The following is a 15379-nucleotide window of genomic DNA, read 5'->3' on the forward strand; positions in this document are numbered from 1 at the left end:
ATCTCTGTTATCTCCAGTCTGTAGGGATACCAAAATTTTGAAACATTCATTAGGTGAAGAATTTTCTAGATAGAAAAAACATGATGAGAAAAAATGAGTTGATAAGACTTTAGTACAGTGCTTTCTACTTACAAGTGATAAGAAACCCAAAGTCATGAAGAGGGAAAGCAGAAAGATTTGAACTCCTGGGCTATAATTACCCATGATAATTATGCATACGACAGGTAACTTCTTGTCTTCATTTTTTAATCCCACACAATGATATGCTTGTTTTTGCATTATCCGCTCAGGATATAGGCTTAGATCAAAGACGTTTCAGGGTTGTGAAATTTTGAGGAAGCAGATATGATAGTAGTAGACCAAAAGAAGCATCTTATGTGTATGGGATCATAACCTTCTTGTAGACCACTATACTGCACCTGTTTCTTACAGAAGGATTATTTTTCACATTTCAAAATTCCAGAAAATCATGACAATCCCTTGGTGACGGACAGAGTTGTTGTTATTGCATCTGGTTACATGATCACAGTTTTCTCTTCTATGATTAGAACATAGCCCTCTATCCTATGTGCTTGTATGATTATCACTTCATTATTGCAGCATATCATGTGTTTGCATGAAGGACACATTACATGCTCTTATGTAAATGTTATGCTCCAATGTAAATATTTCATCACCGAAACATCGGAAGACTTAAGTGAGGGTTGTTGGCTGCTAAGAGGAATCAACTGTTAGAAATATCTATTACAGCAGATCCCAGCAAATGCATGTGCCTTTACGCCAACATGTTGATTTTTATCTGCATTAAGAAATATATATTATACAGGCTTTGACTGGTACTTTGCTCTATGCTAAAGCTGCAGTCAGAGCCAGATCTGGTGTTGCAGGCATCAGTGCTTATATTAAAGTATTTAAGGATTGCAGCAGGTTTCATACAACAATTTATGTGGAGGAAGGGAAGTGAAATAATGGATGTATAGTTCTGAATATAGCATAAGCCATGCCCTAAAGAGGCTAAGATACCTCATATACCTCATACTTTCAGTGAATGGTACTTCATTTCACTGCCAGGTAAGGACTCCTTGTTCTTTTAGAGTTTATGCTGCTGTGAGAACGGCAGCACTTTAACAGAAGGGGGACAGGTTAAACTCTTCACCCCTGTGCAAAGCAGGAACCCTGGCTTCCACTGGGTTTTGGAGCTGGAAGCAGCTCCTAAGATCATGGGAAAAGTGGGGAGCTTCTTCCCTGCATGACAAGGTTAGGAGGAGGTTGAAGCTGCTGCCTCTTATACAGGCTAGATTTAGTTATGAGAAGCAGCAGCACGTGCTGTCACTGAGCTTGGAGTGAATCAGGATCTGAAGCAGGCATGAGATCCCTGCTGCTGAAATAATGCACTCCAGCATGCCTCCTGCTTCAAAAATAAGACAAAGGAAGCCACTTCCAATTAGCTCTTAGCTTTGAAATAAGGTCTATCTTACTCACATTTGACATTGAAAATGTAAAACATGCCTGCCTGAGATAGACCTCTAGATTCCCCTGAGAATCAGTAGTCATACACAGAGATTTTTCAGAGGGTGATGCATGTCCTGTGGTAATGTCTGCCTTAGGATGAGACTCCAGAAATGCCTAACAGCTGTCCAGTGTAAACACCTGTTTTAAAGCTAGCTGGAATTATGTGTGACGAGTCTCAACCCTCTGTCAGATGACCCAGTTAGTGTCTTTCTCTCATGTTTGTTCTGGTTATGAAGAGCAAAACAGGACAAAAGAGCTGTGTCTTTTCACTGATGGCCTATCTTATTCCCCTGGCTAAAATTCTACATGTGGAAATAATTTTGTATGAGTAGTTCAATGTTTTATGTTTTCAAATGGATGTACTTTTCAAAATAGGAAGAAATCCAACTGTTGAATAAGTGGAAATACTAAAAGATGGAGAACAATTTTAAGAGTACTGATGTAGCAAGTAGCTTGAGTTGTCAGTAAAATAGTAAGCCTCCTCAGAAGCTGGGATCACAGTGCACTGACAGTACCCATGTTGTGCTGATCAGTATCTGAAATCCCGCTTTTTTTTGGAATCACGTTTCAAGCACAGCACCACGTGTACACTCTTATTCCTTGGAAATATTCAGTAGCCCATGATGGATATGTGTATGAGGAAGCAATGATCTGAAGGACACAATTCCTGTGTCCTAGTCTACACCTGTCATGCTGCTGCAGGCACAGGTGAATTTTCCCTGTTGAAACCAGGATTATCATGGCTGTATGCATGAAAGGAGTGTTTCTGTCTGGCTATGAGAGTGTTTGACTTCAACAACATCCAAGCAAGACTTCTGTTAACTTTGTTGAAAAGAAGGTCTGATTAGAAGTTATGTTCCTAAAACATGCAACAAGCAACTTGTGAAAACCAGCCTGTGGCAGCTATATTGCTGGCATCTGTCCCCTTGGCACTCTCCAGGCTCCTGTGCAGCCCCAGTGTCTGGAGGAGGTGAAAGAAGGAAGCAATTAGAGCAGCTGCTTTTCCAGTGTGGAGCCTGGGTTCCTCAAGAATGAGGAAGAACTTCAGAGACGTCACCAAAACCAGCAGCTAGCCACGCTTAACCCGGGCAGGCGTGCCGTGGTGGGCTCCCCTGGCATATCCCATGGCAGTGGTTGACGGGGCCTGGCTTGACTACGTGACGTGCACAACCTGAAGAATCCCAAATAGGCCTATAGAGATACCCCACAGAAACCTGTGGTTACACACTGTCTAAAGAGGCCTGATTCACAGATGGCTCAAGATGGGCACTTCTTCACACAGCACCAACTCTAGATGCACTGTCAGCAGCAAAGTATTTTAGTTCCTTTGATTTGGTCCCTGGCTGCCATCTAGTTAAAGTAGCACCCAGAGATGAAGAAAGGAGTGCCCTGGTGACATCCTGTGCATGATTTCATCTCAGCAGAATGTTTCTCTGGGCCAGGATTGCAAGGGGATGTTAGTAAAGGTAGGGAAGTTATCTTTGCCAGGAAAGGCTGCTGTGCCAGTAGATGACACAGAAATGGATAGAGGCATTACTATTGGGTGTGCAGGGAAAATGTGTGGGTGGAGAGGAAGCTCTTTTCATGATTTTCATAGATAACATTTTTTTTTTCAGCTGGATCTGTAGAAGTGGCCTTTTTCAACTGTTGTAAAAGTAAATTTACTTATTTATAAAGGGCAGTAATCAAGACTGAGAATGCGTTGTCTGTCCCTGGAAGTTCAAGAGCAAATTCTCCTCTGGAGTCAGTGACGTTGGATGACTGTTCTCTGTTTTGGGCAAGCAGCTACCATATTCTGATAACTGATCAAATATCTATGGTAAAACAGGCAGCTAACACAGAAAAACAAAATATGCATTGACCTGGTGTATGTTTGACCATACTGTTATGCAACTGTGAGGCTGGGGTAATCTACAGTAGGCATGGTAGAGTAGTGAATGTCTGTACCATTGAAATCACAAGCTAGGAAGATGCTGCTAGCAATAGCCCATGTTGGAAGAGTCTGTTAGATGAAGAAGTCTAAAGGCTGAAGAAAGGCATGGAGAGAAAAGCAAGTAAAAAAGGTAAAGAAGAATAACCATTCTCTGGTCTCGTGGACTCATTAGGAAGAACTGTCAGTTTGGAGCTCCATAGCCAATTGCGATGTGACAGGATGTATATTACACAGCTAAAATGTTGGAGTATTTACACCTGTGCTTCTTGAGATGGATGCATGCCACACATACCTACATGTGAATTTGAGTGTGACTTTAGAGAGGGCTGGGATAGACATAGGGACACACAAATATGTCAGGAATGTAGACTGCCTGGAATCCCTGGAGAACTCATGACAGAGAAAATTCTGTTTTCAGATTCTTACTAGACTGGGTGGGAGAAAGTTGGATCATTCATACGGTGCAGGAATCCTTTATTTCCACCAACACAGTAACTTGGTGCCAAGTTTCATACTACAGTATTCTTTCTTTTGAGAAGTGGTGGAAAAGTGGAAGAGAATATGAAGTCTGCTCTATGTTTGATGGGGCTGCTGTTTGAAAAATCCCTGTAAAACTTTGTTTTCCTGGGAGTACAGATAAACTAGCAGTGTAAGCTTTGCTTATGCACTGGCACCCCAGCATGGTACATTGTTTGCAGTTCTGTTATACGAGTATGTACATAAAGCACAATTTGGGAAACACTGAAATGAAGACAGGCTAGCAGACTGACAATCAATGAAACAGTCACAGAGTGGCTAAATCAATCTTGCTTTTGTTAAAAGCAAAACTGCAAGGTTACAAAGCTAAATGAGGGTTGTCCCAGGCAGGACTCTGCTTGGGGTCTTTCACCATGCAAGGCAATGCTAAAAACCCTTGGTATGTGGAACAAGGTGACAGAGCAGCAACACTTTTTTGTAAAGACATCATAATAGGTTTTAAGTAAACTGGATAACAGAACTTATATCCTTCATTTTAGGCATGCGTAGCTGGTATTTTCTTTGTATAACTAGACGCTAATACATTATGTTACGATTGTCACGGTTTAAATACAATTCCTTTGTTTGATAAGTTACTGAAATTAATTAAAATAGCAAATTCTCCAGGGAGCAGCAGAACTAATGAGATCTGACCACCGGGTGATTTCAGGTCTCCTCGGTTTTGGTACCCCACCAGCAGGTGGTGGGGCTGCCTGGCTGCTGCCTCTCTGCGGGCGGCTGTCTCATAGCATCTGCCTCTCCCACGGTGTGAGTGCAGCAACCAACTTGTGTCACTTCTATGAAGCCACTGATTCTTTGTGAAACTTCAGGATGTCTATTAGTGAAACCCACATGTCTGAGAATCAATTTCCCCATGTCAGATGGGGAACTTTGGCCAAATTTGACATTAGAAAGTCATTACATGGGGACCAGGGGACAGGTGATCAGATGGCAGCAACTGAGTAATAAATCATTTAAAAAACAAACAAAACAAAAAACAATCAACCAAGCCAGTGCACTTCCTGAATGTGTCTTATCTAAAAATCTCAAACTGCTTTGCAAATACGGAATCAATCAGTTCTTACTCAAGCAAGGGAGCCATTTGCTTGAGGAAGTATAACTGGAACTGATCCATGAGCTGGCAGCACCTTGTGCAATCTTCGAACTCTCCTGAGCTAAACAGCTGCATGCGAACAGCTCCACGCTTATGCAGATCCTACTGAACAATGAGTTTCTGCCTTCTAGGGCATATCCTGGGCTCCAAGGTGCCCAGGCTCGTTCCTAACAGGTGAGTGTGGTGATCCACCTTTGCTAATTATCCAGCTGAGAAGATAATTAACTGGGTGGGGAACTTTGTTAATATGGTTGTACTGTTTCAGAAATGTGAGCCTGTGTAGAGCATGGGGTAGCTCTGAGGACATACCACTCTATCAGTTATTGCTTGCAGATTTGGCAGCTTCTGTTATGCTTCCTTGAAACAGAATGCAGGTGAATTGCTGAGAGTGAATTTCATGAAATAAAAGTACTAAGTAAGGCAGAAAGCAAGGATTTCTTGTGGCACATACAGGAGGATACAGAACCCTTTTTAAGATCTTAGTGTAACTTTTTAACATAGCATAATGTGTTATGGAAGGTGAGAGAATTTTAAACACATGTAGAAAAAATAATTTGTTGTAACAGAAGAGGGCTAGTTGTCTTCCCATCTGAAATTAAAGTCTTTTTTTTTTGTTCTGTTCTATTAAAAAATAAAATAAAAATAATTGGCAATAGTATACATATTGTTTTAAGCGAGGTTCTTCCAGCCTCTCTTTATCTGCCTTAACATCTATTTTGTCTGTTTATAGTCATTCTAGGAAGTTTCTGAAGTGCTATAGAAATATAAGGATGCTCCTAAATGAGAGGAAATCAGTTTATAAAAATAGCAATTGTCAAACAGAATGATTTGGAGGGCTCCGCTGTAACCACTTATGCAGGTAGAAACGTTTGTAGGAGTGTGAGGAAATGACCATATGTTACAGTAGCAGGAAATGCTGATTTATTTATTGGCTTTGTTAGAGTAGCCTTCTGCAGACAGGGCTGAGCCAGAGATGGCTTTTTGGAATGAGCCAGCAGGAAATCACCTTCCTTAGGAGAAGGAAATCACGTTATCCTCTAATAATAAATAGGAAGAGGTGCCTGCAGTCACAAAATCTGGAGTGACTTGTTTTATAGAAGATTTTGGCTGAGATATTTAAAGGGGCCAGAAGAACTTAAGCACTTTCCTTTTTTAGGGTTTTTGAAGGGGGTGTTAATTTTTTTCTCAAAGGCAACCCATACCTAACTCCTTAAGCCCTTAATTCCTCTGGACGTAATTCTCAGCCATTAGTTTATGACGAACTTGTGATTTAGAAAAGCTCAGCTTAGAGTATTGCTTTTTTGTTTGTTTGTTCATTTTTTATTGTTGTTGTTTACTTGTTTTTGTCTTGGAGAGTTGTAATGGGGAAAAAAAAAAGAGAGAGATTAGGAGATAGCTGTTCCATGTTTTTGAAGCAGAAGTCAAAAACACCTCTCAGAGCAGTGCTTAGCACCACGCAACAACAGCTATTCTCCACAGATATCTTTTCAGTGCAATGGGGCTTCATAGGTGGATACTACAGTGACTGTAACTTAGAGGAAGAATAGCAGTATTTTGACAACTACATCATGGTGCTCACCAAATCATTTGTTGTGTTCAAGAGACTTATTGTAGCTATATTCTATAGCGTTTGCAATCATTTTGCATACAGTCTCATTTGACGTGAATATATTCCTTTCTTGTTTGCTCTAATGAGCCAACCAGCCTCTGACTGACACAGTATTAAGACAGTAGAATGTATAAAATGTTCAAATAAGGCTTCTTTAATAGCAGAAGCTTTTGACAGATAAAAAGAAACCACACCTGGCTTGGAATGCCCTTAAACTGCAAATTGCTGCAGGCTAGGAAAACAGTTATAGGAAATATCACTTTGTATTTCTCTGTGTTTTTCAAGCCCACTAAGACCATGGTAAGGCAGGGGGTCCCGAGCTCTCTGCTCTAACCCCCTACAGTTATCCTTGCACCCTTGCTTTTACTCTGTGTTGTTGCAGATTTTCATCTGCAGAACACTGAGAAGGTTGAAATAATTCTTATTGACTGTATTATTGTTTTGTAGCACTTGATTAGGTTGCACGTTTTTATTTTTTTTTCTGCTGAATTTTTTATTCATACTCTGTTTCCTACCATTCTTTAGATAGAATCGTCTCCCTGCTACCTGCTGACCGTGAGGATCATCCGAATGAGAAATCTCCAGCGAGCAGATGCTTGTAAGTATCTCTATTGTTCTTTCAAATATCTCATTTTCTTGAAAGTACTTAGGAGATAACTGGACACTGTAAACACAAATGTAAACATCAAAAAAGTAAAGTTGATGGCATCACTAGGATATATCTAAAAAAATACATTACTTTGGGATGCCTGCTTATTAGATAAGAATCAAGATCTATTTTATCCTGCAAGGATAAATGGTTAAATGAGAATATGTATATAGTATGGAAAACAGCATATTGTTCAAAAGAAGGTAAGTGGTATGTCAGAGTACTGCCAAAAAGTTTTCTTTATAACAATAAAGCAATCTTTTGCGATTATTTCTAAAATAATCCAGTGTTTATTTAAACTAACTGTTATAAACCAGGTCAGTCCTTGTTGCTTTCTGCTGTTTCACTGAATGTTATTTCAGTGGTTTCTGGGTGAAAAGTGAATGTGCTTTTGAGGATAAGTACTTTCTCCCAAAGAAAGGAAATTTTCTGACATGTACCAATGAAAAAGACTGTATTCTTATGCCCACCAGTAAATTTGCAGTTTTTCTAATACATTTATAAAAACTGTGATTCATGAATTTAGATGTACTTCCAATGTTCTCTAAGAAGTTTCTTGTCAGTTTCTAACAAGCAGAAGTGATGCTGAGGGATTGCTAAGTAGACATTGATCAGTGTTGCTGACCCTTGCTGCTGTACCTGTTCATTCTCTAGCCCAAAGGATACCTCTGTGTGGCTGGCACATGTGAAACCTGGAGGAATAAAACAAAACAAAAACCAGCACCAAGCAAGAGAATGAGAGCAAGATCCCCCCTCCAATACTCTGTGGTTTTCTTGTTTTTCTGCAAGGTGTATCAGACGACTTCCCTGTGTCACAGCTCTGAGTGATATATATTAGCCATATCTTAGGTTGTTTCATTGGGTCACACTCTCTGCAACTTGCATCTTCCTCCCTGTCCATGGCTGTGGCACATGTGTGATGATGCAATAAAAGAGAAAAGTTTCATCAAGGACTTGTCTAAGCTCTTCTGCATGTCAGGTGACAGGACAAAATCACAAATAACCAGGTTGTAGAAGGGGATTGTGCAAGCAGAACTGGAGCAGTACTCTGAATTAAATGCACAGCTAACTATTTTGCCTGCACCCACTCATATAATTAAAGATTGCTTGATATGCTTTGTATCTCAAAGTACAATTAATATGCAAGAAGGATGAATCACATCAGTAGAACAGAGTACTTTGTAAACCAAGCAGGCATTGATCTCCAGTGATAAACCAAAGTCATGTAGTAGTCATACAGAATTACATTTAAAACATTTTAAAATCATTATTATTACTTCTGGGAATTGAAACATGAAAGCCTGTTTTTGCAATTTCAAAATTATTTGAAGCATTATCTGCATAGAGTTTTCCAGATGAAAAACAAAAATTAAAATAACGAACAGTCCTACAGAATTAAATCAATGCTCATAAAGAACTTTGAAAGGGATATATTCACTAGGTCCACCACAAATTAGCTTCTTTCTTCTACTCTGTAGAAAGGTGCAAAAGGGCTATTGCCCAGCAGTAAAATGATTAAGAATTTCTCAAAGTGCCCCATCCAAGACAGACATTTTTGCTTCCTGGAAATGTATAGGCTGAATACTGGAGTTGAACAAGTAGTAGACAATTAAAAGTGATGTTTTAAGACAGAAGGAGGCCAGCCTTAAAATCTAGGCACTAAATCAACTCTGTCTACAAATGAAATAAAGACAAGCAGCTTTCTTTGCAAGGAAAAGGTGCGGATGAGACACTTAGTCCCTCCTTCAGAGAGGTACTTATGTGCATGAGCAAGGCAAAATGTGCAAGGCAGCCAGGCTGGCTGGGCTGACTAGACCAACCCTCACCAGGGAGACGTTTAAGATTAGCAGCCAATGTTTTCAATTTTAGCAGTTTCCTAGCAGCTTGCTGCAAATATGCATCAACTTTGTGCTGCAGTGGTTCTCTGTTGTCTATTAATGAGGCTCTTGATGCTGTTTATTGTTCATCTGTACTCACGGGAATTGTGAAGACATGGGTATGTCTCCCACAGCTGAATGCAAGAAGAATATGCCTATGAGTAGAGCAGAAAGCAAAGGGTTATAGTATTCAAACAAAACATCTGAAGTGACATCCCTGAGAATCACTGTTCGCACTGTCATCGGTCTGTGAAGTCCATTATGCTGTCTGTGCAGGGGAAAAAGATACTACTGGGGTAATTTCTGTTGCTTCTGCCTGTGGGCTTGAACACAGAGCAGACAGGTAGCCTTTACTAAACCTTTTTCTTCTCTTCGTGATTTTGTTCCTTAAGAAAAGGAAGAAACCTGAATGTTGAAGGCAGAATTTCCTCTTGACTAGCATAGTCAGAAATAAAGTACAAGGAAGGGGGCTAAGAGAGAAAAGTGGTGGGAAGGTAGGAGTGAGTTAGAGCAGAAGATAATACTCCAGACAGGACACTTAAGCTGCTGTCAGAACCTAATAATACATACATGTATGTGTATGTGTATTTTAGTTCAAGATGAGATACGGAAAGTGGGAAAGACCAGGAAAGGGTTAGGGCACGCCAAATATTTTCTAACCTAACTTTTCTATCAGAGAAATTTAATTTTTTTGACTCTGCAGGAATATGTTAATTTCTCCACTTTTTTTTAGAAAAATTACAGCAGATTTTTTTTATTTCCGTATTATAACATTAAAACAAGTAGAAAAATAATAAAAATAATAAAATGTCAATTGATGAAGCACAAAACATTACATAATTTCTCAAGCTATTTCTGAATTTCAGTTCTTCATGCTAACACGAAAAGAAAAGCAGGGAGCTTTTTTGAACAAATACACTTTCAACAACATAAAATGCATCCTCCACGCAGTTTGATGCAGAACAAATGGCTGTAGGGAGACATATTGCAAAACCATGAGGACAAGGAAAGAAAAGCAGAAGACAAGAAAAAACTCCTGTTGCAGCCCAGCAAGTTTTTGTCTTTCTGCATGAGTAGATGTGCAAGCTCTGTTCTCCTGACCTACCTGCAGAGTCCTTACCTGCTGCTGCTGAAGGGTACTCACCATTTATTATCATCACTTATCTCTCTCAAAAGTTCCTTATCAAAGGACGCCCATTCTCAGACTTAGTTACTTTTTTCATTATGTATCTGCTCATTTTACTGTTAAGAAATGTCTGTGTGAGAGAAAGTTTTGCAGTGCTGAAGGCTCCTTCAGTATTTTGTATGAACTGTATGAAGATATATAACATTCCCTTTGCACAGAGTACATCATGTACTTACCTGTAGGTATTTGAGATGTGCTTTAATTTAGGTGACTTTGAGAAATAGGATGGAATATCCTTCACTAACAGGAAATTCTGATGCTGTTTTATACACATCACTGTCATCCATAACTCACATAAGGAAGAACAGAAAACACCTCCTGTTCTAGGTCATCTTATTGTCTGTGCTTTTTCCTCTCAGAAGGATATCTTGAAAAGAATTGTGTTACCTCAGGCATTTCTGCCTCTAAATAAATCACACTTGGTGTTGGTACCATAAGATCACCTTTTCAGTCTCATGCAGCACTGCTTACTTTGCCACATTAACAGTGCTCTCTTTCCCTACTCAGTAAGCCAGGCTGATTGTTACGTGTCGTTGTGGTTGCCTACTGCAACAATTGAAAAGTCCCGCACCAAAACCATAAGAAACTCCAACGACCCAGTGTGGAATGAAACCTTCTACTTCAGGATCCAGAGCCAGGTCAAGGTAAGGAGCCAGAGTTGTCTGCTTGAAGCATCCTGAAGATGTTTGTGTATGGTGGGTCCTATCTATCCCATGAACCATGCCCAGGAATTGTTTAAGATACAGTATAAGATAAGACACTGTTCAAATTATTGATCATTAAAGACGGCTGAGTGCCCATGCCTGGAAACATTTGATGGTGCTGTTTAAATTGCTTAGAGAGGCATAACCACAGAGTTCAGAGTTAAATTAGTACAGCAAACCTTAGACGTTAAATAAGCAGTAGAGATTCTATAGAGTTTGTTGGAAATTATGTGAACAAGCAGGGGTCTCAAAATTCAGACTTTTTGTAGAACTGCATCCCCACATGGCCTTTCCTTGCAGCTGATACACTGTGAGGGGAAACTTCATATCATGCCAAAGCTCTGTGGAACACATTTGTGCATTGGGTCCTACTAATGCACGTATAAGACAAAGGTTTGGTGTGTAACTGCTGTGCCATGCATCCCATGTGCTGCTGAACAGTGTGGAAGTGCAACAGCAGATAGCACCTGCTTCTGATATTTCTCCCCAGTATCTCTTCTGCAAAATGGATAAGCTTTCTGTGTACCCTGGTTTACTGAATGTGAACTTGTGGGCAAACACAGTTTCTCCTGTGTCATGGAAGCACAGTGGCTGTGCCTCATGGACGTGCTATACCACATTCCTGGTGTCTCTGGCCTACCCAGGCAGCTTTATGAACCACACTGAATGAATGAAAAGCTGCTCTTTGCTGTTTGAGACCTTATTGGCCTATCCCTGGCGGGATGGTGTTGGAAGCACACAGTCTTTGTATTTTCAAGTGCCGATCTACAAACACGGGCTTTTACAGGAGTATAACATGATGAAAAGAATATTTTTATTCAAGATGTTTTCTGTCTGCATAACCTGATACAGTGTGTATGAATGCTAGCCTAGTGTTACCAGAGGGCCAGGGACTGAGCACTTTTCTCAAGTTTTAGGCAGACTAGAGACTCTTACCAGTCAGTGCAAGGTAGATAGAAAATCTGGAAGCTGAATAAGCTGTCATGTGGATATAGCAGATGTATTACTCATGTTGGGGCAATTAAGCTGAAATGGGGAAGAATTCATATTCAAATTATAGTATGTTTCTCCCAAGAAAGATGATACTTAATTCCTCAATTTTTGTTCCCGCACGCATTCCCAATATTCCTCCTTCCCTGGAGTCAGTGATGTCCAGACTTTAGAAACTCTAAAATTCCTCTCCTTCTCTTTCCAGAATGTGCTGGAGCTGACAGTGTATGATGAGGATTTTGCTACTCCAGATGACCATCTCCTCTGTGCACTCTTTGATACTGCTAAACTTCCAATTGATAGAACAGTGCTCCTGTATTTTAAGCCTAGCTCAACGGTGAGATTGTGAGATCAGTGCCTGCATGATCAGGCAGAATGGAGTGTAGAGGGCACACTTACCTGAGTTTTCAAGCCTTATCTATAAATTGTAATGTATTGCTGCTTCCTGGCTTATGTATCGCATTGCTTTGCCCTACTTCGATGTCTCTGGCAATGCATATTGCAGCTCTTCTCTGTGTTATCTTCCATGAAGAAGTCCTTTTTGGCTACAGCTACTTGTCAGCATTAGTTAATGTTCTTGGCACAGTATCCTTGTTTTATTTCCTGTGAATGAACTCAGGGACTGTTGCTCCAATTTGTCACTGATCTAGCAGCTATGTGACTCCATCATTTAGATCAGGTAGGGGTTTAAAATATAGCAACCAAGAAACTAGTGGGAAATTATACAATGATTCCAAAATCTTGGAGTGAGGTTTCTGAATCCACTGCGGATCACTTGCCCCAATAAGGTGTACTTTAATTGCCATTCAAAATATAAAAACAAAAAATGCAGTCATAAATCTGGATTGGAGAGCCCCTCCTTGTGGTATTTTTATAAATGGTTAAAGAACATATAACTGAAACAGTGTGATATGTGGGGGAGAGATCTAACTGAGCAATCTCTGAACAATACCAAAGCTGCACAGCTGCTACAGAGTGAACAATCTGTAAAGAAGTTTTTTCCAGGTAATTCATAGCCACTGCCTTCTGCTCCTTTGATTGCATCTCCTTTCACATCAAAAGCATGCCAGGCAGGAAATCTGAAGGTGTCCCTGTGCGTACCCCAGCAATGTCCTCTGCTGTGCACTGCAATGTTAACTCAGCCAGTGATAAGTACTAGTGTATTGTGATTAGTGTTGTTTTGTGGCTGTGAATGACTGATTTACCCATCCATAAAATGGGAAAAAAGAGTCTTGATTCTCTTTGAGATCTCTGGATAAGATCAGTGAAATATCCTGCAACTTCTTGCTACCATGGACAGATTGTTTCTGGTAACTAAACTAGGTCACTCACAACTAGATCATACTTATCAACACTGCCTTATTGTGTGTTGCACAACAGTGACTGAATCACTCAGTAATACCAGTCTCTGTTTACTATGTTAACATGATGGTGGAAAGTGCCTTAACTTTCAAGCTAATAGCAAGGACAGTTCATTGTGGAAGGACAGTGACAGGAACAGGTAGGGAAAAAAGGCTGAATTGAGACAACAGAGCAAGTTGCAAATTCTTTTACTGGAGCAACTTCACGGTATGAGATAAAAATACAGGTGGTTTTGATATATCTTGTAGAAGGTAGATGGTGAGGAAAGAATTGTTAAACTATCTGGTTTGAAATGGTTGTTTCAGACCTTCCAGTCAGGTACGTTAATCACAGGCTGTATATTGTATCCAATTACTTCAATATTGCGTACTGTAGACCCAGGTTTAGACAAGGGAGAAAGCATTACATAGCTACTTCATTTAATTTCTTGTTCTTGTTTCCAGGCCAAGGAGGAGCTAGAGGTTGAATTCAAACTGGAAGCCATGTAAGTGATAGGCTGATTGTTTAAAGAATGCAAAAATCATTAAATGCTAAAACACAGAAACAGCACTAGAAGTCTCACTTTGTGGGATTTCTGTTAAAAAGTGCCAGATTTTTCTTCATTGCTGCAGCCTGCGCTGGAGTTAAACACCTGGCTGATCCCTCCTGACAGCTTGTTCTGTATATAGCTGTTTTCAAAATGCATCTCCCAGCATTGTCTCTTCCATCCCCAACATCAGACTGTCTTTTGTGGGACATTTCAGAAGACTTTCCAAGTGCGTGTGCATAAGCTTATGTGTGCATGCATGTCTATCAATCTTTTCATGCCTGTTTTTGTATCTGCACTAGACAGACTTCTGATGCTGAGCCATTCTGTTTAGGTTTCCTTTGTATCTCAGCCTCCTTTGATTTTTCCCTTGCAGCACTGTTTTGGTCCTACAAATTCTCTTTCTTCCCTTCTCAACACAGTGTCAATGTTTTATGCTCTAGTGCAGAGCTTTTCCTCCAGCATGATCTGATTTTTTTTTCCTGTAATTCATATCCTCTGTCCCTTTGATTGTATTTGCATACAAGCAAATACATAGAGCTGGCCTTCCCTACAGGGATATGCTGGTGTATTAACATGTTACCGATGAAATATATGTACTCCATATTCTAGTTACAGGAAGAATTTGACTGCCTAGCTGCAGTTTCCATTTTCATTTTTCATGAGATTGCTCTGCAGAAAAGTAGCCATGATGCAAATCACTCAGCTTTGGTATTGGGGCAAGTCCCTTCAGAGCAGTGCTCAATCCAAGCAAGTGTGGGAAGGAGCGTCTTGTGTGGTTGCTGGGGTTCCTCGGGCAGTCATCCTTCTAAATGGGGAAAAAGAGCAACACCATGGACAAAGATAAGTAGGCATAAGTTTGATATAAAAATCCATGTTTTTCTTTTTCTTATCCAAGGTCTGGTCCTCATGAAATCATTGCTACCAATGGAGTCCTAGTGGTATGTCTTTTTCCTAAGAATTTTTCTGTAACTGTTTCCTTAATACAAAGGGTAAGGAAAGGTGGGGTTAGAGAAACTGTGAACTATAAGATACCCAGTATGCTAATTCTTTTCTCTTTCTATGCCAATTCTTTTCTGTATCCTATTGTTTTCTGTTTGTCCTGTATTTCAAGATCCCTCTCTGCCCTTCCTCTGGTATGAGTACTGCTTCAAAATGTACTGCTCTTTATCAAAGCACAGTCATATGACTGTGAAGCCACTTGCTGATAACCTAACCAGCTGTTTTCCCCATGGGAGATGAGTCATGCCTGGTGGGTAAGCTCAGCACTAAATAATTGACTTAGCATAATTAGATTGTGTGAAAGAAAAGCGAATGCCATAAAACAGAACAAACAAAAACAACAACAAACCAATCAAACAAAAAATCCACACCATTAATAGCAATGTTTTTTCAGAAAAT

General features: G+C 40.0%; 1 protein-coding gene across 1 annotated transcript in view; it reads left to right on the forward strand.

Annotated features, from left to right (window-relative positions):
* LOC106043002 (uncharacterized) overlaps positions 1 to 15379 on the forward strand; it is a 56174-nt gene that overhangs the window by 5393 nt on the left and 35402 nt on the right. Inside the window, exons 4-8 of the mRNA XM_048065172.2 lie at positions 7210 to 7282; positions 10904 to 11040; positions 12296 to 12427; positions 13896 to 13936; positions 14877 to 14919. Of these exons, the coding sequence (XP_047921129.2) occupies positions 7210 to 7282; positions 10904 to 11040; positions 12296 to 12427; positions 13896 to 13936; positions 14877 to 14919 (426 nt within the window). The remainder of the gene's footprint in view (positions 1 to 7209; positions 7283 to 10903; positions 11041 to 12295; positions 12428 to 13895; positions 13937 to 14876; positions 14920 to 15379) is intronic.

This window comes from Anser cygnoides, chromosome 5 (assembly GCF_040182565.1).
Source record: "Anser cygnoides isolate HZ-2024a breed goose chromosome 5, Taihu_goose_T2T_genome, whole genome shotgun sequence".
In the NCBI taxonomy this organism is placed as follows: Eukaryota; Metazoa; Chordata; class Aves; order Anseriformes; family Anatidae; genus Anser; species Anser cygnoides.